Here is a 23,069-nt window from a genome sequence, read left to right as displayed (position 1 = left end):
AACAATGCACCCCACTCACTGGGCTTCCAACCTAATTGGCACTAAGCCGAGTTAGCCCGCGCCTATCTAGGCTGCCGTCTGAACAGATGCTCCAGTTCGTGCAGACAACTAGCGGGGCTCGTAACCTAACTGGCATCGGGCTGAGTTACCGCAAACACCTCATTAGGTTTATTACCTACCTAATTGGTAAGCGAACAGAGGGGACAGAACCGGCACCGACCGCCGGAAGAAGCCCCGTGGACGCCCGGCAACCCGCCATGTTACAGCCACTTTTTGTACCAAACGGGTGGCTCTTAAAAGAGCCTTTGGGGTGACAGGACCTCAGGGCGATCGCCCCTGGAGCCTAGACCCACGTCCCGCGGAGACGGAGCGCGAGCTGCATGTCTCTGAGCATGATGGTGACACGCTTGGCGTGGATGGCGCACAGGTTGGTGTCCTCAAACAGCCCCACCAAGTAGGATTCGCAGGCCTCTTGGAGAGCCATCATGGCCGACATCTGAAAGCGCAGGTCTGGCTTGAAATCCTGCGCGACCTCTCGCACCAGCCGCTGGAACGGCAGTTTGCGGACCAGCAGGGCGCTGGATTTCTGGTAGCGGCGGATCTCGCGCAGCGCCACCGAGCCGGGCCGAAAGCGGTACGGCTTCATCACGCCGCCGGTGGCCGGGACGCTCTTGCGGGCTACCTTCGCGGCCAGCTGCCTCCGCGGCGCCTTGCCGCCGGTCGACTTCCGCGCCGTCGGCTTGGTGCGAACCATAACAACGAAGAGGCTCCCGCTATCTCCGCTCCCGACTGGCACTGAGAGGCTCAGCGCTCTCGCTTTTATAGAGCCCGCAGCGCTCCCATTGGTTGGCCGCCGGGTGGCGCGACGGCAGGCTATGCTCTGATTGGCTCTTAAGGCGCTCATGCACTGGGTCCCTGGGCAGGCCCCGAGGTGCTGGCATGATGTGCCTGGTTTAACCAAAAGAACTTCAATAAGCTTTTATGGCACTGCAATTAGAGGAACATTAACCCATAACATGCAACAAAAATGATTTTGCTTTTTGGAACTATTTAACAAATAAATTTGACATTACAATTAACAGCAACATACTGTTGTATTTTTTTTTTTTAAAGATGACTGATAAGGGGATCTTAACCCTTGACTTGCTGTTTGTCCTCAGCACCACGCTCTCCCAAGTGAGCTAACCGGCCATCCCTATACAGGGATCCGAAGCTGTGGCCTTGGTGTTATCAGCACCACACTCTCCCAAGTGAGCCACGGGCTGGCCCCAAATTTCTTAAATATTTTATAACCAAGTTTATGTCATTTGCAATCAATGACAGTCCTACTTCTTTTTCAATTTTCAGAATTTTGCTTATAATTCTTATGTAAGTTTTGCTGGCAAAATTTTTAATTCAGTGTTAAATAGAATGGGAATAGTGGACATTCATCTTTTGTTCTCCGAGTTTGAGATAAATTAGAGCACAAGGGTTTCACCATTAAGTATAGCATTAGCTGTAAATTTTTTCTAGGTCCACTTTAGCAGGTATAGAAAGATCCCTTCTATTCCTAGTTTGCCAGCAGTTTTATAATAAATGGATGTAGGATTTGGAAAATGTTTTCGTGTGTCTGTTGAGAGAATCTTTGCAATTTTTGTTTAACCTGTTAATATTCTGTATTGAATTAATTGATTTGGATGTTAAGTTGAAATTGCATCTGTAAAATAATCCCATTTGGTAATGGTGTATAATCATTTTTCCATGTTGATGAACTCAGTTTGCTAGTATTGATTGCGGATTTCTATATCTGCATTTATCAGAAATTTCCATTTATAGGGCGGGCCCTGTGGCTGACTTGGGAGAGTGTGGTGCTAGTAGCACGAAGGCCATGGATTTGGATCCTACATAGAGATGGCCAGTGTGCTCACTGGCTGAGCATGGTGCAGACCACACAGTGCCAAGGGTTGCGATCCCCTTACCGATAAAAAAATTTTTTTCATTTATGTTATATTTTCATGTGATTTTTTGTCTACTTCTGATATCAAGGTAATGCTACTTTCATAAAATGAATCAAGAAGTGTTATCTAATCTTTTCATGTGTGTTTGTGACTAAAAAGAGTTCATGGACAAAAGGCTTGAGTCAGTACCTCTGTGTTTAGGCATGCTTAGGCAGGTAAAACCCCCAGGTAGCCCTCCAGCCTGCCTTTACAGAAAGCAGGAGCTAACACCACCATGACCCAGGAGGCCCCACAACACTTCTGTGGAAGTCATCAACAACAGCCAGCACCACACTTTCTACCACAGCAAGCATGCTTGCCACCACAGTAACAGCCACAACCTCTGTGCAGGTGGCCTGCAGCATATTCAGCTGCACTGAGACAAGTAGAGTCACTAGAGGAGCCTGGAAAAGGAGAAGGAAGAATTCCTCCTCAAAGTCCACTCCAGAGTGATACAAAAAGAAACTGATCTACCAGATGACCAGAAATCAATGTAAAGATACTAAATATATGGGAAAAAAGAAAATGTGACACTAGCAAAGAAACAAAGTAATTCTCAAGTACTAAACCCTATAGAACAGGAAACCCTTGAAATGACTAAAATGGAATTTGTAGTAACTATCTTAAGGAAACTGAAAGAGATAAGACTCAGTTAGACAACACAATGAAATGAGAAAAAGTATCCAGAATATGAAGGAGGAAATTTAAAAATAAATTAATACTTTAAAAAACAATGCAGCAGAGCTCCTGGAAGTGAAGGACATATTCAATAAAATTAAAAAAAAAAAAAAACCCACAAGCAATAGCTTAAGCAGCAGATTAGAGCAAGCAGGAGAAAGAACTTTTGATCCCCAAAATGATCTTTATTAAATAACACAGGAAGACAAAAAAAATTGGGACGGAGGGAGAAAGGAATTTTTTAAAAATGAAGGAGGTCTAAGAGAGCTAGCAGACAACAGTAAGTGCACAAACATCTGAATCATGGGTGTTCCAGAAAGGGAGGAGAAAAGTAAAGACATTGATAATCTATTCAATGAAATAATAGGGGGAAACTTTCCAGGTATACAGAGAGACCATTGCCTTCAGATTCAGGAAGCTCAAAGATGCCCAAACAGATTCAGTCCAAAAATATCCTCTACAAGACACATTATAGTCAAACTGGCAGAACTGAAAGACAGAGAGAATCCTAAAAGCAGCAAGAGAAAAATATCAAGTCACTTATAAGGGAGGCCCCATCAGAATAACAGCAGACTTCACAACTGAAACTCTACAGATGAGAAGAAAATGGGATGACACATTCAAAATACCAAAAGAAAAAACTGCCAGCCAAGAAAACTATAACCAGCAAGGCTATCCTTCAGAAATGACAGATAAATAGTGGTTTTTCCGGACAAAAACAAAACAAAACAAAACAAAAACTGCAGGAGTTTATCACCATATGACTAGCCCTGCAAGAAATTCTCAATGGAGTCCTGCATCTGGAATCTGAAAAATAATGATCCCTATCATGAATACACAAGAATGAACAAAACCCACTGGTAAAACACAAATGCAAATGAGAAAGAAAAAGGAAACTAAGTCTTTCCACCTCAGAAAACCAACAAACATTGATGACCAACAATAAAAGGGGATGAAAGAAACAACATATATTTAAAACATCTAAATGAAATGTGATCAAATGCTGGGAGTAAGACAATACCTCTCAATAATAACCCTAAGTGTAAATGAGTTAGTTTAACTCTCCAGTCAACAGACACAGACTGATGGATTGGATAAAAATTAGACCCAACTATATGCTGTCTTCAAGATACTCACCTCTCCTGTAAAGATGCACACAGACTAATAGTGAAGGGATGAAAAGAGATATAGCATGCAAATGGAAACAAAAAAATGAGCAGGAGTAGCTATTCTCATATCACATGAAATAGGTTTTAAACAAAAACCATAAAAAGAGACAAAGAATGCCACTATATAATGATAAAGGGATCTATTCAGTAAGAAGACATGACAATCACAAATATATATGCACCCAACACTGGAGAACCCAGATATATAAAGCAAACACTATCAGACCTAAAGAAAGAGATAGACCCAAGCATAATAATAGTGGGGCACCAAACAACACTTGCTCAGCATTGGACAGATCATCCAGGCAACAAATCAACAGATAAGGACAGGATTTAAATTATGCTTTCGAACAATTGGACTTGGCAGAGATCTAAAGACCATATCATCCAACAACCACAGAACACACATTCTTATCAGCACATGCAACATTCTCCAGGATACACCACATATTAGGTCAGACATCAAGTCTCAACAACTTTAAAAACTCAAAATCACCTCAACTATCTTTTCAGACCACAATGGATTAAAACTAGAAATTAATAACAAGAGAACCTCATAACACTATACAAATACATTGAAATTAAATAACAGGTTCTGAATGACCTATGAGCCCAAGAAGAAATTAAACAGGAAATCAAAAAATTCTAGAAAATAAAGAAAATCATATCAACATCTGTAGGTTTCTGCAAGAACAGTACTAAGAGGGAAGTTCATCACAATAAATATTTACATTGATATAATAGGAAGATTTCAAATAAACAATTTAATGCTACTCCTCAAAGAACTAGAAAAACAAGAATCATCCAATTCCAAAGTTAATAGATGGGAAGAAATAATTAAGATCAGAGCAGAAGTAAATGATATACAGACCCCCCAAATTATGCAACAGATTAATGAAACAAAATAGAAAAAGTATTAGATAGGTTAACAAAAAGAAAGAAAGAAAGAAAGAAAGAAAGAAAGAAAGAAAGAAAGAAAGAAAGAAAGAAAGAAAGAAAGAAAGAAAGAAAGAAAGAAAGAAAGAAAGAAAGAAAGAAGACCCAAATAACAAAAACAGAAATTAAAAAGGAGATATTACAACTGGTACCACAGAAATGCAAATAATCATTAGACACTATTACATACAACTATACACCAACAAATTTGACAGCCTAAAAGAAATGGATAAATTTCTGGACACAGACAATCTACCAAGACAGAACCAAGAAGAAATAGAAAACCTGAACAAACTAGTAACAAGCAACAAGATTGAAGCAGTAATCAGCAGTTTCCCAACAAAGAAAAGCCCAGATCTGGATGGCTTTACTGCTGGATTCTTCCAAACATTTAAAGATGAATTAATACCAATTGTCTTTAAACTATTCCAAAAAATTGAAACAGAGGCCACGCAACCAAACACACACTATGAGGCCAGCATCACCTTATACCAAACCAAACAAAAGTACAATAAAAAAAAGAAAACTAAACATCAATATCTCTGATGAACATAGAGGCACAAATCCTAAATAAATTACTAGCAATCAGAATACAGCAACACATCAAATAAATTATACACTGTGATCAAGAGGAATTCATCCCAGGGAGTCAAGGATAGTTCAACATATGCAAGTTAATAAATATGATAAACCACATCAACTACATCAAGGACAAAAAAAAGATTATCTCAATACTTAACAGATACAGAAAAAGAATTCAACAAAATTCAACATCCCTTAATGACAAAGGCTCTCAGCAAATCAGGCATAAAGGAAAGTACCTCAATACAATAAAAGCCATAGATGACAAACTCACTGCCATATCATCCTGATAAAAGCTTTCAGCTTTTTTTGAAACAGGAACAAGATAAGGATGCCCACTATCACCACTCCTACTTAAGACAGTATTGGAAGTACTCGTCAGAAAAATCAGGCAAAAGAAAGAAATGAAGGGCATCCAGATTAGAAAGGACAAATTCAAACTGCTCCTGTCTGCGGATGACATTATCCTATATATAGAAAAGTCTAAAGACCCTACCCAAAAAGTCTTAGAGCAGATTAACAATTTTGGTAATGTTGCAGGATACAAAATCAATGCCCCCAAATCAGTAGCATTTGTATTCTCCAATAATGAATTAGCAAAAAATAGATATCTAGAAAGGAAGCCCATTTATAATAGTCACCAGAAAAAATAAAATACGTAGGAATCAATTTAAACAAGGAGGTGAAAGATCTCTCCAACAAGAACTACAAATCGAATACCAGGGCTTCCAGTCAAGATGGCAGAATAAACGGTTCCCAGCGTCACTCTCTCCCACAAATCAACCAATTTACAACTGTAAAAATGTAACATCAGCCAAGCTCGGGCTGCTGGAGCACAGGGAAAGAGGAGGAGAGAGACCTATGGAGTTCATGAAGGAGGGAGAAACTACAATGAGAGAAAGAAAAAGCTGCTCTGAGAGTTTCTGGCTGCAGCTGCTTTAAGGCTGGAGCTGCTGAGCACACAGAGCAGGAGCCTGCAGAAGCCACAGCTGTGCGCTTCAGATGGCGTTACTTGGAGGCGGCAGGAGAGAAGAGGGCCTTGGCAACCCCCAGGAAAACAAGACCACTAACAGAGTTCCCATGGACCCATGCAGGAGCGAGGAACCAGAACAACCAGAAAAAGGGAGCCCCTCAGAGGCTGGCGAGTCATTGCAAGGGACAGCACCAGGCTGGTCCCGTGGGAAGTGTTTGTAGCACAGTCGTTGGGGGAGACATGCCCACCAGGAGAACACTGAGACACAGCAAGGACAGCCGATCTGCCCCCCAATCAGCACAGGACCACTCAGAGGAGACTGGTCAGGAATGCAGAATTGCATGGGGTGCAGTTTGATGAAAAACTCAGGCCCAAATCAGAGATTCTACAGAATACAGATCCACTGGGTCTCTGGAGAGCTGGAAATACCTATAAGATCAACCATTAAACCCCGAGCTGCACAAAAAGCCTTCCCTAGGGAAACAGCAGCAAAGCAGCAATTTAAACAACCACACACTCAAATACTGGTTCCCACAGGAAATTCCCCCGTGTTAGAAGCAAAGGACAAAAAATTAGTTCTGGCCTGGGCACACCACCAGCCAACAGCACCTTGGGGCCTGCCTGGGAACCAGAGGCTTGGATCTGCCGACCGGACCCCACTCCCACTTCCAGGCAAACTGTGTCAGTGCCTCAGGGCCAGCATGGGGATCCCAGGCATGGAGAAGGGGAATGGACCCTCCTCCCACAACCAAGCACACCATGCCAGCACCTCTGCACCCAACAGGGGACCCAAGGTATGGAGAAGGGGACCAGACCTCTCTCCCATAACCAGGCACATCTAGCCAGCACCTTGGGTACCACCCAGGGATGCGAGGTATGGAGCCAGGGACCATACCCTACTACCACAACCAGGCACAACATACCAGCACCTTGGGGCCTGCCGAGGGACCCAGTGCCTGGAGAAGGGGACTGGACCTCTGTCCCACAACCACGCACACCAAGCCAGTGTCTCGAGGCCTGCCAGGGACCTGGGGCATGGAGAAGGGGGACCGGACCACCCTCCTACAACCAGGCACACCATGCCAGCACCTTGGAGCCCACCTAGGGACCCAGGGAATGGAGAAGGGGACCGGACACATGCACACACGAATACATGTGTGTACATGGACAAACACATATACACACACATGCATGCATAAACATGTGTACTCTCAAACACACCCATGCTTACAAATATACACATGTGCACACAGCACACCAACTCAGGTGCACACACATGCACAACATGTACACAATTACAAAGCACATGTAGACAGAAATATACATACATATGCATACATGCAAATGCACAAAGACGTACTCAGCCATGCACAAACACATGTACACAGAGAAACACATGTAAACACACACACAGGCACACACATAAACATGCATGCACATACACACTGGCCCACACACAGACTCACAGAGACATGCACAGGCACCCACACACATAAACGTGCATGCACATACACACTGGCCCACACACAAACTCACACAGACATGCACAGGCACACACACACATAAACGTGCATGTACATACACACTGGCCCACACACAGACTCACACAGACATGCACAGGCACACACACACATAAACGTGCATGCACATACACACTGGCCCACACACAGACTCACACAGACATGCACAGGCACACACACACATAAACATGCATGCACATACACACTGGCCCACACACAGACTCACACAGACATGCACAGGCACACACACATAAACATGCATGCACATACACTCTGGCCCACACACAGACTCACACAGACGTGCACAGGCACACACATGCGAGCACACAGGCACCCTTTGGAGTTAGAATATGTAACCCCACGCAGTGGAGATCCACACCTTCGCCTGCCTACTTCACGGGGGTGCTGTTGGGACCGAGTTAGGAAAGGGATTTGAAAATCGTTTCTAAACTCCAAGCACCACCCTCCTCTATTTTTCTGCAATCCCGAAAGTGATGGCGTCTATGGACTGCAGACATTCGGAGTCTGTCCCCTGGGAACTTAATCAGCGCTTCCTGCACGCCTAGCTCTTGGCGTCAGCTCTCTCCCTGGTCCTCAGGGTTGGGGGACGCTGTCTACGCGGACAGAAGCCAGGGATGGGGAGCGTCCAGTGAGCTGGGGGTCTGACTCAGTCTGGGCAGAGGCTGTCATCAGGGCCCTGGTCACCTTCGGTCCCGGGGATGTTCCTTTGTTAATGCCGGGCTCATCCAGGTGACAGCGGGGCCTGAGTGTCCACGGTTCCCACATATCACCCTCTGCAGGGACAGGACGGCCGGGAGGGGCGGGAAGGCGCCGCCGTTAGAAGGCGGGGGTGGACCCGGGGTCCTGACCCAGAGGCCGCAGGAGGGTGGCCTGCAGGGCCGGTACTCACAGGGAGGTGGCCCTCGCACCACGCCAGGCGTCCGGGGCTGATCTGCGATGGCCGGGCCGCGGGGGACTTGGTGGCGTCAGCTGGGTCAGGGTGGGGGAGGGGAGGAGAGTGGAGGAGCCTCGGCGTCCTGGGACAGCCGGGAGTGGGGCCGCCTTGGCCTGGGCAGGGGGATGGACAGGAGGTTTGCTGGTGGGGGAGGGGCTGGGGGACAAGGGAGGAAAGGGGGCGGCAGCCTGTCCGCTGTGTTTGGTGTGAGTCATTGGGAGGGGAAGGGGGTCCCTGTGGAGGGGGCGGGAGAGGGCGCCCCCGTGGGCGGTGGGTGAAGGGGGTCGGGGGGACAGGCGGCAGCGAGCAGGGGCGGGTGCCCCCCTGGGAGGGTGAAGCGGGTCGCCGGGGGTAGCGATCCCCCAACTCTCCCGGGCATCGTCGGCGTCGGGTCCGGGGTTGAAGAGAGGGGGCGTCCGGCTTAGGCGGAGACGGTGGGCGGGGCAGGCCGGGCTGCGGGGAGGCGACAGGTAGGTCCGGTCCCCTGGGGCGGGGCGGGGGACGTTACCAAGCCCCGAAATGCCGCCCCCCAACCCTGACCAACCCGAGTCCTGGGGTTGAGCGGACAGAGGAGGAAACTGAGGCTCTGGCCACGCGTGGGGTGTGGGGAAGCGAGCAGGAAAGCGGAAGGCCTTGAAGGCTGAGCAGCACCTTTCTGCCACCTCCTGGGGGTGCGAGTATGGACGGCCTGGCTGCGGGTGCGGATGGCCGGCTCTGGGTGTAGACAGCCTGGCTGCGGGTGCGGATGGCCGGCTCCGGGTGTAGACAGCCTGGCTGCGGGTGCGGATGGCCGGCTCTGGGTGTAGACAGCCTGGCTGCGGGTGTGGATGGCCGGCCCTGGGTGTGGACGGCCTGGCTGCAGGTGCGGATGGCCGGCTCCGGGTGTGGACGGCCTGGCCGCGGGTGCGGATGGGCGGCTCTGGGTGTAGACGGCCTGGCTGCAGGTGTAGATGGCCGGCTCTAGGTGTAGACGGCCTGGCTGCGGGTGCGGATGGCCGGCTCTGGGTGTAGACGGCCTGGCTGCAGGTACGGATGGCCGGCCCTGGGTGTGGACGGCCTGGCCGCGGGTGCGGATGGCCGGCTCTGGGTGTAGACGGCCTGGCCGCGGGTGCGGATGGCCGGTTCTGGGTGTAGATGGCCTGGCCGCGGGTGTGGATGGCCGGTTCTGGGTGTAGATGGCCTGGCTGCAGGTGTAGGCGGCCTGGCTCCCAGTGTAGACGACTGGCTTTCCCTGGGCTTCCCGGCTGGAGCTTTTCCGTGGTCTCTCCTCACTAAACACACGAGGACGGGGTCTGGCCTTCGATTCCGTGTGACCCGGAGGGTGCGGGTGGTGGGCGCGCACAGTTCTCTGCATGAGCGAACAACTGCTGTTAATTCTACTTTACCAACCCCCCTCCCGGTCCCGGAACCCTCTCTGCTGTTTACATCAATGGGGGAATGTGGCCTGAGGGTTTCCTTCAGTTTAGAAAATACAATCAGGATTAAAAAACAGCAACAAGGAAAAAACCTTTAATGAATAATTTCAAGCAGTTGCACCCAAGACAACAGGACAATGAACCCCATAAATAAACAATCCATATGAGCATTTTACTGCATTTTCTTCATCTGCTCTGTTGTTTTGTCTTGACGGAAGGGTTTACTTTTTCTAAAAGCAAATCCCAGACATCAGTAGTTTCACTTCCAGAAGTTTCATTAGCGTCTTACCGATAGTCAAGGCTTTGCCTACCCAACACAATTGACAGTAATTCCTGTTTTTTTCTGACCTCTGATTCCTGTTCAGATTTCACCTATTACCTAAAACGTGCGTGTGTAAAAAGTTGGTTTGTTTGAGTCAGGATCCTAACACTGTTTAGAGGTCTTTTAAGAACTTACATTAGTATTGTTTCTCTTTTCTTTTTCTTATACTTTTTTCTTCATCTTTTTCTACTTCATCTTTTTAATGCTGTAGGGGAGGGGGATATGGCTTCCCTCTTCCCTTCTGGGTTCTTTGGATGGGCTACGAATTAAATTGACATAAGACAGATCAACAGGAGAAAAACTACTTTAATTATGTTCATAGGTACAGGAGTCCTGCAAAACATGAGACTCAAGGAAGGGCCAGATGACTGGAGTTTGTACAGCGTCCTGAGCTACAGAAAGGAATAGAGCTGGGGCTTCTGGGGATGGTGACAAGTTACAGGAGGGTGAATAAAGGTTGTCTTGTTATGCAGAAGGACAAATAAATCCAGAGGGTAGCTCCTTTCCCCAGAACACCACCCCCCCCACTTTTCCTGGTGTGGAACTAAACAGAGACCACCTAATGAGAAGAGGCAAAAGGCTATTTACTCAGGGCTTGTAGGTAACAGAGCCCTGTCTTCTCCACAGCGCAGGTTACTGGAGGAACACTGAGAGCACATGCACCCTAAGCTGTTTTGGGATAGGCTCTGAGATCTGCCCTGTGCCTGGGGGTGTTTGCTGGGGTTCTGCCCTGTGTGAGAAGCCTGATTAGGTGGGGCAGGTGCACAGAAGCAGCTCTGGCCACGGTGCTTGTAGAAAGTAGAGGGAAGCTGTGGACTATGGTGCAGGATCTTGGAGAAGATTAAATAGAAAAATCATCCCATAGGACTGCGGAGCACTTGAGTGCCTGAGACTTTGCACTTCAGGGTCTCGCCTCACCCAAGACAGCCTGATGGAGCCAGCGCGGGACTGGCAGCATATCTAGCTCTTTTCTACTTATTTGGTTTTGTGAAGTTTGTATGATTTTAATTTTAATTATTTTTGTTTCCGTCCATGATTGCCCCATGAGCCTGAGGGATGGAAACCCAAATTCCAAATCAAACCACTATTATTTGAAATTTACAAAACTGGGTGTAGAAAAATATGAATAAACTTTCAAATGAAAAGTCTTATGTTTGTAGTATTTATTTTTCTGAGGTGTAGGGGAGAAAAACCTTTTCCTAAACTCTCTTAGTGAATTAAACTGACAAAAGACAGTTTAACAGAAGAAAACCTTATATATTTCATTTGGTGTTAAATGTTTTTTTATTTATTTTCTTTTCTTTCTTCTTTTTTTTTCTTTTTTGGTGGTTGGTTGGTGACGGGATCCAAACCAGTGTCATAACGCCTCGCTCTAACCAACCGAGATAACTGGCTGTCCTGATGCTAAGTTTTTTTGTAATGTGCATGGGGGCTTCACAGATGTTAAAACAAAACCAAAAAACATAAACAGCTAAAAAGCATGGGGACTTATAGCCACTGTAACAACAGGTGATAAATTGTGGGTAAGTGACTAGACAAAGGGAAGCAGAGGAGGTCTGGGCTTCTTGGTGGTAAATTGTGGGAAGGCAAATACATAAGGAAACATAATAGATAAGGGTCATTTAACAAGATTTATTTACACAGATCTGCCTCAGTGCTGTCTCTGCATTTGGTGATAGGATTGTTCTCGTGTGGGAGAGCGGGACACCTTCACAAGGAGGAATTTACATTCTCCTTTTAGGAAGACAGAGGGAAGGCAGAGAGTTCTTCCTGTGTCGATAAGTGCATGAGCGGAGTAAGACATAACCACAGTGACCCGATTATTACACAACATGTACGTATCAAAGCATCAGATCGTACCCCATAGATAGTATAATCACAATGTCAATAAAATTTCTTTAAGGATGATAAAAATGTTAGCAATTTTTATAATACAAATCAACTTAAAGCCACATAAGGTGCGGCTACACGTCTATGAGAATGGCTAAAAGCCAGGGGTCGGGGCCGGGCCGAGCCGCCAGCCCTCGCGAGCCCGGAAAAAGCGAGCGGAGAAGAGCCGAGGCCTGGAGCGGTTCCCACGGGAGAGGCTCCGCAGCCGAATTGCTCTCGTGCGGCGGGCGGGCGGCTGCGGATCCCCCAGCGTCAGGAGGGCGGGGGAGCCCTGGTCCGGCACCGGAGGGCGGCCGGGAGGGCGGCGGGGCAGGTGCTCCCCTGAGCCCCCTGGCGGTGGCGGACCCCGGGACTGTCACAGGCGCCGACCATGGTTGTCTGCCGCACCGCCGCGGGCAGCGTCCCCCTCCCCGGCACGCGGCACGCCGGCGGCGGACTCCGGCACCTGGGAGCGCATCGGCCAGCTCAGGGCACAAGGCGAGCGGGCACCTTCCTGCGCAGCTGGAGCAGGTCCCGCGCGCTCCCCCGGGGCCGGCAGCCTCCGAGTCGTGCGCTCACGCGGCGGGGCCCTGCGATCGGCCCGCGCCCCGGCGACTGCCGTTCCTGCGGTGCGTCTGCAGCCAGCCTGTGCTCTTGCAGGAAGAAGTGTCACCTCCAGAAGGAAGGTCGACTTCTCCGGCAGATGAAGGAGATGCTGGCGAAGGACCTGGGAGAGTCGCAGGGCGGCACGTCCTTTGAGGTCCTCTCGGCCTCGGCGCTCAGGATCCAGCCTGCCCAGAAGGAACAGGAGGCAGCCAGCGGCAAAGAATCCTTGCAGGACATGAAAACGATCCAACGCCCTTAGAGCGTGAGAAGAGAGACCTGGTGAGCCAGATGCAGCAGCTGTGGGCCGCGCTGGAGAGCCACGAGGAGCAGCTCGGCGACTTCATCTGCGGCTACCAGCAGCACCTCAAGGAGAGCGAGGACGCGGTCAAAGCCCTGGCCAAGGAGAAGTGGGAGCTGCGGCGCCACTGCAAGGAGGCCCCAGACCACGCCACTGTGCTGCGCTCCCAGCTGGACCTCGAGGACAACCGGATGAAGGAGCTGGAGACCGAGCTGCCTATCGCCAAGCAGTCCTTAGCGACGCCGACCGGGGATGTCCCCCAGCGGCATTCAGTCCCCATGCTGGGCGACACTGTGTTCAAGGGCAGCAGGGAAAGGGCGGTGCAGGCGGACCTCAGCTGAGCGCAGCCATCCCACAAGGTCAGCACACTCCCTCCCACTCACCGTTCTCGCCCCCACCCCCTCAGCACCCTGCAGACCAGCAAGAGATCGGAGTGAGCACCTGCCACTCCCGGCAGCCCTCCGCCGTCTGCAAGGCGTCTGCCACCGAAGGCGACCTGTCGTCCACACCGAGAGACGTCACCTGCCTCCATCATGTGTGGGAAGTGTCTGTTCCACCTTGTCTCCTGTTACAGGTAAGAGGGCCCTGGGAGTCACCTGTGGGTCTTCAGTTGTAAAGCATTTGACAGGCTTTTCTTGAGTTCTCTCTCTGCTTTCTTCTCCCTGAATCTCATGGGACGTCTGTAACCTGCTGCTCCCCACCCCAGCCACGTGTGCAGATGTGTCTGATAATTCCCACGATAGCCTACAAGTGACTGGGAGATTTTCAGGGAGGCATTTGAGCACAATCACAGGCAACCAAGGTGTGGAACCTTTAGGTTTTTAATTCAGTTAAGTCAGTTTTCTAAATGGTGTCAGATAAGGGCCCAACTTTATTCTTTTGCACATGAATATCCAGTTTTCCCAGCACCATTTGTTGAAGAGACTAGTCTTTCCTGATTTTGTAGTCTTGCCTTTTGATGAGGATTATTTGACCATATATGAGGGTGCTTCAGTTATCTTTTAATTCTATTTTTTCCACAAATTTTTGAAGTACCCTCGTGTGAGATTTTATTTCTGAGCTTTCCATTCTATCCCATGTGTCTCAATGTCTGTCTTTGTGCAAGTTTCACACTGTCTGGATTACTGTAACTTTGTGATACATTTTGAAATCAGAAAGTGTGAGGGCCAATGATTTGCTTTTCGTTGTCACATGTGGTTTGATTATTTGGTGTCCTTTGATATTCCATGCACATTTTAGGATTTTTTTCTCTATTTCTTAAAAAGAAAACACCACTGGCATTTTGATAAGGATTGCTTTGAATCTGCAGATTGCTCTAAGTTTTATGAACATTTTAACAATATTAATTCTTTCAACCTGTGGACATGGATACCTGTCTATTAATTTGTTTCTTTAATTTCTTTGGCAATGTTTTGTAGTTTTCTACAAGCACACATTTCTACCCCTTGGTTGTTTTTTTTTTTTAATAAGCATTTTACTCTTTTTCATTCTATTGTAAATGTAATTGTTTTTTCTCTTTTTAAAAATTAACTAATTAGCTTTATTGACAAAAATTGTACATGTTTATAAAGTTTTAAAATATGTACACATTGTGGAAAGGAAAAAAATCCAAACTAATTAACATATGTATTACCTTACATATTTATCATGTTTTATGGTGAGAACTTTTATAATCTACTCTCCTAGAAATTTTCAGGTACAGAATACATTATTGGTGACTATAGTCACCATGTTGTACAACTATATATACATATACGTACTGAAATTACTCCTTCTCTCTATCAGAAATATTGTATCCTTTGACCAACAGGTCTCCATCTGCCACCGCCCCCCTCCCCCAGGTAACCACCATTGTCCTCTGCTTCTGTGAGTAAGACTCTTTTGGAGTCACTTATAAGTGAGATCATGCAGTATTTGTCTTTCTGTGCATATTTCACTTAGCATAATGGCCTCCAGGTTCATCCACTTTCTTACAAATGACAGGATTTTCTTTTTCTTTTTTTAAGGCTGAAAAGTATCCTGCTGTTTATATATACCATATTTCTTTGTTTATTTAGACCTGATGGACATGTAGATTAACCTCATATCTTGGCTATTGTGAATAATACTGCAATAAACACAGGAGTACAAATATCTCTTTGTCATACTGATTTCATTTATTTTAGATGCACACCCATGTGTGAAATTGCTGAATCATATGGTAGTTTTATTGTCTGGCTAGGCCACCACACCAGTTGTGGGGCTCTTTGACCTGCTGGTAATCCTGCACTGACTGGGCCAACTGTTGAGCTAGGGCTGGGTCTGGAGCTCCCAGACCCCCTCAAGCCCATTCACAGACTGGGCCACGAACCCTTCTCACATGCCAGGCTGGGTTCCCAGACCCCTCACACACCAGGCCAGGTCACCAGACCTCTTCATGCAGGTCTGTGAGCTAGATAACAAGCCAAAAGTTCCTTGCATCCATAGGTTTGGAAAAGCATGGCTGCACCGGGCAGATGCCCAAGGCCGATGCCCACCTAACTGCTTCACTCAAACTCTCTCTCATCTCTTTAGCTCTCTCTCTTCACCTCTCTCTTTTCTCTCTCTCTTGCTCTCTCCCTCCCCCTGAGGAACGCAATAGCAACAAAACTAAAAAGATACACTGGTGTGAATGTGCACGAACTCCACCCACCCATCTACACCCACACCCACACACACAATTTGCTCACAAAGAATGCTGAACCACACCCAACTGGACCCAAGGTGAGGGCCTTGACCAAACTATTCTATTTTCCCCACATCTATTTTTCATATTTTTGAGGAATGTCCATACTAATTTTCATGATACCTTTACCAACTTACATTCCCACCCACAGTATACAAGCGTCTGATTTTCTCTATACCCATTCCAAGTGTTTTATTTCTTTCTTTTTTAAAAAAAGCCATGCTAACAGCTGTGAGCTCATATCTATTAGCTGCATCTTTGCCTTTCTCTGATGACTAGTGATGTTGAACGTTATTTTTTCATATGCTTGACATCCTTTATATGTCCTCTTTTGTGAATATATTTTCAAGAGTTTTTTTTTTTTTCCCACTCCTTTTAATTGGGTTGTTTGTTTTCTTGCTCTTGAGTTCAGTTTCTTATATATTTTGGATATTAACCTCTTATAAAATGTATGGTTCCCAGATGCTTTTCTTATTCTGTAGGTTGTCTCTTTATTCTGTTGATTGTCTCCTTCATTTTACATAAGCTTTTTAGTTTTATGAAATCTCATGTGTCTATTTTTACCTTAGTTGGCTGTGTTTGAGGGATCATGTCCAAAAAATCTTTGCTCAGGCTAATGTCATGAAGCTTTTACCCTGTGATTTCTTCTAGTAGTCGTACAGTTTCAGGTCTGAGGTTTAATTCTTTAATTTATTCTAGGTTTATATTTATAAACATTATAGATATGGGGTAAAATATGGCCCATTTTTATTTTTCTGGATGCGGATATTCAGTGTTTCTGACACTGTTAAAGAAGCTGTTCTTTACCCATTGTGTGTTCATAGCATTTTGGTCAAAAACCAATCAACCATAAAAGTATGGATTTATTTGGGGCTCTCTGTACTCTTCCACTGGTCTATACATCTTTTTCTATGCTAGTGCCATGCTCTATTTAATTACTGTATCCTTACATTATATTTTCAAATCAGGTCATGTGATGCCATCAGCTTTGTTCTTTTTGCTCATCTATTTATCCATTTGGGGTCTTTTGTGGTTCCATACAAATTTTGGGATTTTTTTTTCTATTTATGTGAAAAATGGCATTAGAATTTTGATAGCGATTGCACCGAATGTGTAGATCACTTTAGGCATCATTTATATTTTAGCAATATTAATTCTTCAAAATAATAAACACCAAATATTTCCATTTATTTTTGTCTTTGTCAATTGCTTTCATCAATTTTTTATAGTCTTCTGTGCACAGACATTTCACCTCCTTGGTTAAATTTATTTCTCAGTATTTTATTCTTTCTTTCTGACTTGGATCTTTTTTTTTCTTTTTCTTACTTAAATTTTTGGCAAGGACTTCCAGTACTATTGTAAATAGAAGTGAAAAGAGTGGGTATTCTCGTCTATTTCTGAACTTGGAGGAAATCTTTCAAGTTTTCACTATTGAGTATGATGTTAGAATTACCTTGTCATAGATTGCCTTTATTCTGTAGAAGTACAGTTTTTCTATACCTAATTTACGGAGAGCTTTTAGTCATTTGCTGAGAGCATGTTCAATTCTGTCAACTGCTTTTGTTTTTTGTATCTATATGATCACACAGTTTTGTATTTTATCCCATTAATGTGGTAGATCACATTTATTGATTTGCATATATTAAAACATGTTTACCTCATAGAAATAAACCTAACTTGTTCATGGTGAATAAATCTTTTAATGTGCTGTTGAATTCAGTTTCTTAGTATTTTGCTGAGGATATTCTGCATCTGAATTTTTGAGTGAGATTGGTCTGTAGTTTTTATTCTTGCAGTGTTCTTGTCTGACTTTGTGTAAGGTAATGCTGGCTTTCTAATGTGAGTTCGGAAGTGTTCCATCCTGAATGTTTCGGAAAATTTTGAGAAGAATTGATATTAGTTCTTCTTTAAGTGGTTGGTAGAATTTAACTCTGAAGCCCTTGAGTTCTTGGCTTTTATTTAATGAGAATTATTATTATTATTATTATTATTACTACTACTACTACTACAACTACTACTATTGCTCAACCTCCTTACTTCTTATTGGTCTGTTCAGATTATCTATTTCTTCATAATTTAGTCCTTGTAAATTGTATGTGTGTAAAAATGTAATAGTTTATTCTAGGTATCCATTTTGTTGCTGTAAACTTCAGGAGACTAGTTTCTTAGTTTTTTTTTTTCCCCTCTGACATCAGTTGTAATGTATTCTTTCATTTTTTATTTTATTTATCTGTGTCCTCTCATTTCTTTCATATTAACCTAGATAAAGTTTTATCAACTTTGTTTATCTTTTAAGAAAACAAACATACATCATAGTTCTGTTGACCTTCTCTATTGTTTTATTAGTTTCTATTTTATTTCCTTCTCTGTTTATTTTTGCTATTTCATCCCTTCCACTGACTTTGGGCTTTGTTTATTCTTATTTTTCTAGTCCTCAAGTGGTAATATTAGGTGGTTCTTCTGAGGTTGTTTTTTAATGTAGATATTACTACAAACTTTCCTTTACGACTGCTGTCCTGATCCTGTCTGTTTTGATATGTCATGTCTCCTTTTTTGTTTTTCTCATAATATTTTTATTTGTTTGTTTGTTAATTAATTTATTTATCTATGTTTTGATTTATACTTTGACCTATGAGTTGTTCTGGAGCATGTTGTTTAGTTTCACGTATTTGTGAATTTTTCTTTTTCATTATGAGTTGAATGTGTCCCTCCAAATTTTATATTGAAACTTATCTCAGTGCATTTCATTAAGAGGTGGGTCCTTTAGGAGATGATTAGATCATGAGGCTTCTTTCCTTATGAATGGTATTAAGACTTTTATAAAAGGATCTCTTCATACAGTGTTCGGCTGTTTTTTTGTCTTCTGTCTTTGCTATGGGATGTCAAGCTTAAGTTACTGTCTTGGAAGAAGAGATCCTTACCATAAATATTTTGGCTGTTTCCTACATGTTTTATTCTTGTGGTTACCAGGAGGCTTACATAAAACATATGATAGTTCTATCATCTTAATTTGAGCTGATAACAACTTAACTTTGATTGCATACAAAAACTATACACTTTTGTTCTTGGCCCACATTTCATGCTTTTGGTGTCATAATTTACATCATTTTTATATGGCATATTTCTTAAAATTTTTTTGTAAATATTGGAATTTTTAATACTTTTGCCATTTATCTTTTATACTAGAGTCACAAGTGATTTACACATCTCTATTACAATATTAGAGTATTCTGAATTTGTCTATACATTTATCTTTATTATTGTGATTTTTATTTTCATATGTTTCCATGTTTTTCATTATTGTCCTTTTATTTTAATTTGAAGGACTCACTTTAGCATGTCTTGTAAGGCAGGTGGCGGTGATAAACTCCTTTCTTTTGCTTGCCTAGAAATGTCTCCACTTCTTTATTTCTGAAGGACAGTTTTCCCCTGCAAAGTATTTGTTTGGATTTTTTTCAGCACTTGAATATACTCATCTCACTAACTCTTGGTTTGCAAGGCTTATGTTGATAAGTCAGGTGAAAGCTTAGTGGGGGGTTCCTTATATGTGATGAGTCTTTTGTCTGCAGCTGCTTTGAAGACTCTCTCACTGTTTTTGAATTTTAACAACTTTATAATTAGTATCAGATTATATTGTATGTGTATGTTGATCTTGCCTGAGGTTCTTTGAGCTTCTTAATGTCCACATTCCTCCCAAGATATAGAAATTTTCAGATAGGATTTCTTTAAATAAACTTTCCTCCCCCCTTTATTATTTCCCCATTTTGACCCTTTTATTTCTCTCTTCTTCTCTGAGACACCCATAAATTGATATGTACACCTTTCATGGTGTTCCATGGCTCTCTTTTGCTTTCTTCACACTTTTCTATATTTGTTGTTGTTGTTACTCTCATTGGTTAAAATCTGCTTTATAGCTTGCTAGGTCTTTCTTCTGCATGTTCAAGTCTGCTGCTGAAGTGCTCCATTAATTTTGTCAGTTCTGTCATTGTATTCTTTAGCTCCAGGATTTGTTTGGTCCCATTTCTATGGTTTCTATTTCTTTTTTAAACTTCTAATTTTGTTTATGCACTTTTTTCCTAATTTTATTTTGTTTTCTATCCGGGGGGGTTTTCATTGTAGCTTTTTTTTGTTTGCATCTCATTGAGCTTCATCAAGATGATTATTTTAAATTATTTTTCTACCTATTAGTAGATCTCTGTTTCTTTGAAGTCAGGTGCTGAGGCTTTATTAGTTTCCCTTGATATTATTTTGTTTCACTGATACTTTGCTATTTGTTAGACTTGCATTAGTGTCTGTGCATGTTAAGGGGTAAACTCCTCTTACAATGTATACAGACCAATTTGGGCAGGTTAAGGGCTTCTCCTTTTTGGTTCTGAGTACATATGAATAGGTAAATTTGGTCCTCAACATACATGCACTTTTCTATCCCGCCAGCCATGACTTAGGGAGTAAACATGACAGGACTTCAATAATTCCAAAACCCTGACAACCTGATTTATTCCAGGAAGGGCCCTTTTCATCTCTGCCACACAGGCACACACATACACAGACACACAGACACAGACACCCACACACACAAATACACACATACACAGAGAAAAGAGGGATGGGTAAAGAATTGTCCAGATAGGATCACAGGTGAGGACTGGCCTGAATAGGCCTGTCCTGGGCTACCTTGTGTACCTGTTGGTGCCTCCTAACAAATGGCCAAAGGTGTCAGGGATGAGGGCTGAGCCAATATCTGCATCATCAAAAAATGCTCCCCAGGCTTTTCTGAGGCAAGCCCCTCAGAAAGTCAGGACACAGCAGGAGAACATCTTGCTCTCTTGAGCCTCTCCTGTCAAGTGAGTTGAACAGGGAGCTGTCTCTAGAATGTAGCTGCCTGGTTACCAGAGTTCTAAGTTCTTTTTTGATCTATTACCCTCTTCTCCTAATGTCATCTCATTAACTGTACACAATTCTGCAAACACAGCCCTTCCTCAGCCCCCTGAATAAAAACTGAATGCAGCCAATGTTTCAGGTTCAAGGACACCGAGCTAAATCATAACCCCCTTTTACTTACCATTTCTGTTACCCCAGACAGGTCATTTTGTCTCCTAAGGCCTTCCCAGTCTCCAACATGCACAATGGGACTCATGCTACCAGCTCCTTCCTAAGAAATTAATCAGGTTCATACAAAATAAAACTTATAAAACTCATGGATCCTTGTCAGATGTAGATAATGCACACATTTAGAGACAAAAGGATTACCAAAAAAAAAAAAAAAGGGAGAGGTAGCATGGAATAAACCTCAAACAGGGCTGTGTTCTAGCAGTTTGATCTTGAGAAAGTCCCTTCCATTTTTGGCCTCATTTTTCATTCTGCACTGGTAAAATGTTGACATTAAATAAAATACAGATATTTTTATCCTTTGACAATAAGTCTTTAATGCCTTTCCATTATATTCCGAATTAGACCCATGAGCCTCCCCTCAGCCTCTGAGGTGGCAGCCTCCACAACAGCTCCCGACACTGCATGGTTATTCACTCACTTCTGAGCAACAGAATAGAAAACAAACGTCAGAGTATCATTTCTGTCTTAGTCATTTCAGACTGTTATAATAAAGCTTTATAGACAGAATAACTTATGAACAACAAAAACTAATTTCTTACAGTTTGGTGGCCTGGAAGTCTGAAATCAAGGTGTGTTGCTTTGCCTTCCATGGATTTGTCACCCCTTTTCCCTTGGGTGATAGAGCTGCCAAAGATTACTCAAAGCCCATCTCTTCTGAGCAGTGAGAAGCCCCCAAAAGGGGTTAATCTCCAAGAACCCTCAAGATAGAGGCATCCCTTCCATTTGGGAAATTAACCATGAATTGGGGTTCTCTTCCTGCATTTATTCTCCAGATCAGGAAGAGAACATAGGTGGGGTTTTTGCTAAGTACAGTTCAACAAGTTTTACAAGAAAAGCTGGTAACATTCAGTAAGACAAGCAAGGTGATATTCTATCATGCAATTTGCAAGAAGTTAAGTTGATCCGCTAACAAAAGCTTGATTTTAGCAAACATTCCCTTCTTACCGGCAATTTCCCAGTATCTTTACATATCAATCAGTAACCTGTCTGTCTTTGAGCCAGCAAACTTGCTGTGTTAAAATTCTTTATCTTACAACAGAGACTATAGCCTGGGGGAATTTCCTGTCTTTTGCAAGATCAATATTTGAAACTGCAAGACTTTGGAAAACCAGGCCCTGTGAAGTACATTTGCTTTATGCATACTCCACAAAGGTGTCAGCATGGTCAGGTTCTGGTGAGGATTCTCTTCCAGGCTGTAGACTGCAGAATTCAGGTTGTCTCCTCACCTGGCCAAGTAGGGAGGAGAGAGCCTTCTAGGGTCCATTTTATAAGACCGATCATCCCATTTGTGAGGGATCCAGCATCATGACCTAATTACCTCCTAAAGGGCCCACTTTCTAAACCCATCACATTGGGGGTTAGGATTTCAACGTATGATTTTGGGGGAGTACAATCCACACCATTGCAATTTTCAAGATTTAATTACAAAAATAATGTGATTTCCTTTTACTTTCTTCTGTGTTTTCTCTCTCTTTCTCTGTCTCACCAATTGTGTTTCTCAAAATGTGGATGTGAGATCCTATGTTATCCACTGCCCCACGCAGAGGCCCACATGGCAGATACCTGAGGGAGTATCCAGGCCAACAGACAGAAAAAAACTCAGGCTCTCAGTCTAAACTGAAGTCTTCCAGTAACCACATGAGTGATCTTGAGGGTGGATCCTCCCACAGTCAAGCTTCAGTTGAGACCAGAGCTCCAGCCTCATGAGAGACCTTGAAAGGCCCTCAGCTCACCTATGCCCAGATTCTGGTTCACATAAATTGAGATGCATTAAACATGTGCTGTTTTAAGGTGCTAAGTTTTGGAGAAATTATTTCAGAGAGGAACATATAACTAACCCAGTCTCCCGGATCAGGGATCTTGCCCTGGCATCCTCCCTCCCTCTGCTCTTCTACGTCTCAGGCTCCACAGCCACACTGGCCACCTTTCTAACCTCCTGGGGTGCGCACTCTAC

At 44.1% G+C, this 23,069-nt stretch overlaps 1 protein-coding gene and 1 pseudogene across 1 annotated transcript; one reads left to right on the top strand and one right to left on the bottom strand.

Moving 5' to 3' along the window:
* Positions 1 to 343: 343 nt before the first annotated feature.
* LOC134376036 (histone H3.1-like) lies at positions 344 to 754 on the bottom strand. The gene has a single exon (XM_063094730.1). It carries the CDS (start codon positions 752 to 754, stop codon positions 344 to 346), a length of 411 nt encoding a protein of 136 aa, XP_062950800.1.
* An 11,604-nt stretch (positions 755 to 12,358) lies between these two features.
* LOC134376035 (kazrin-like) overlaps positions 12,359 to 23,069 on the top strand; it is a 42,083-nt pseudogene continuing 31,372 nt past the window's right edge.

The sequence above is a fragment of the Cynocephalus volans genome, chromosome 4, assembly GCF_027409185.1.
Source record: "Cynocephalus volans isolate mCynVol1 chromosome 4, mCynVol1.pri, whole genome shotgun sequence".
Taxonomy (NCBI): Eukaryota; Metazoa; Chordata; class Mammalia; order Dermoptera; family Cynocephalidae; genus Cynocephalus; species Cynocephalus volans.
The sequence above is the reverse complement of the archived record's forward strand: the minus strand, read 5'-3'. Positions and strand labels throughout refer to the sequence as shown.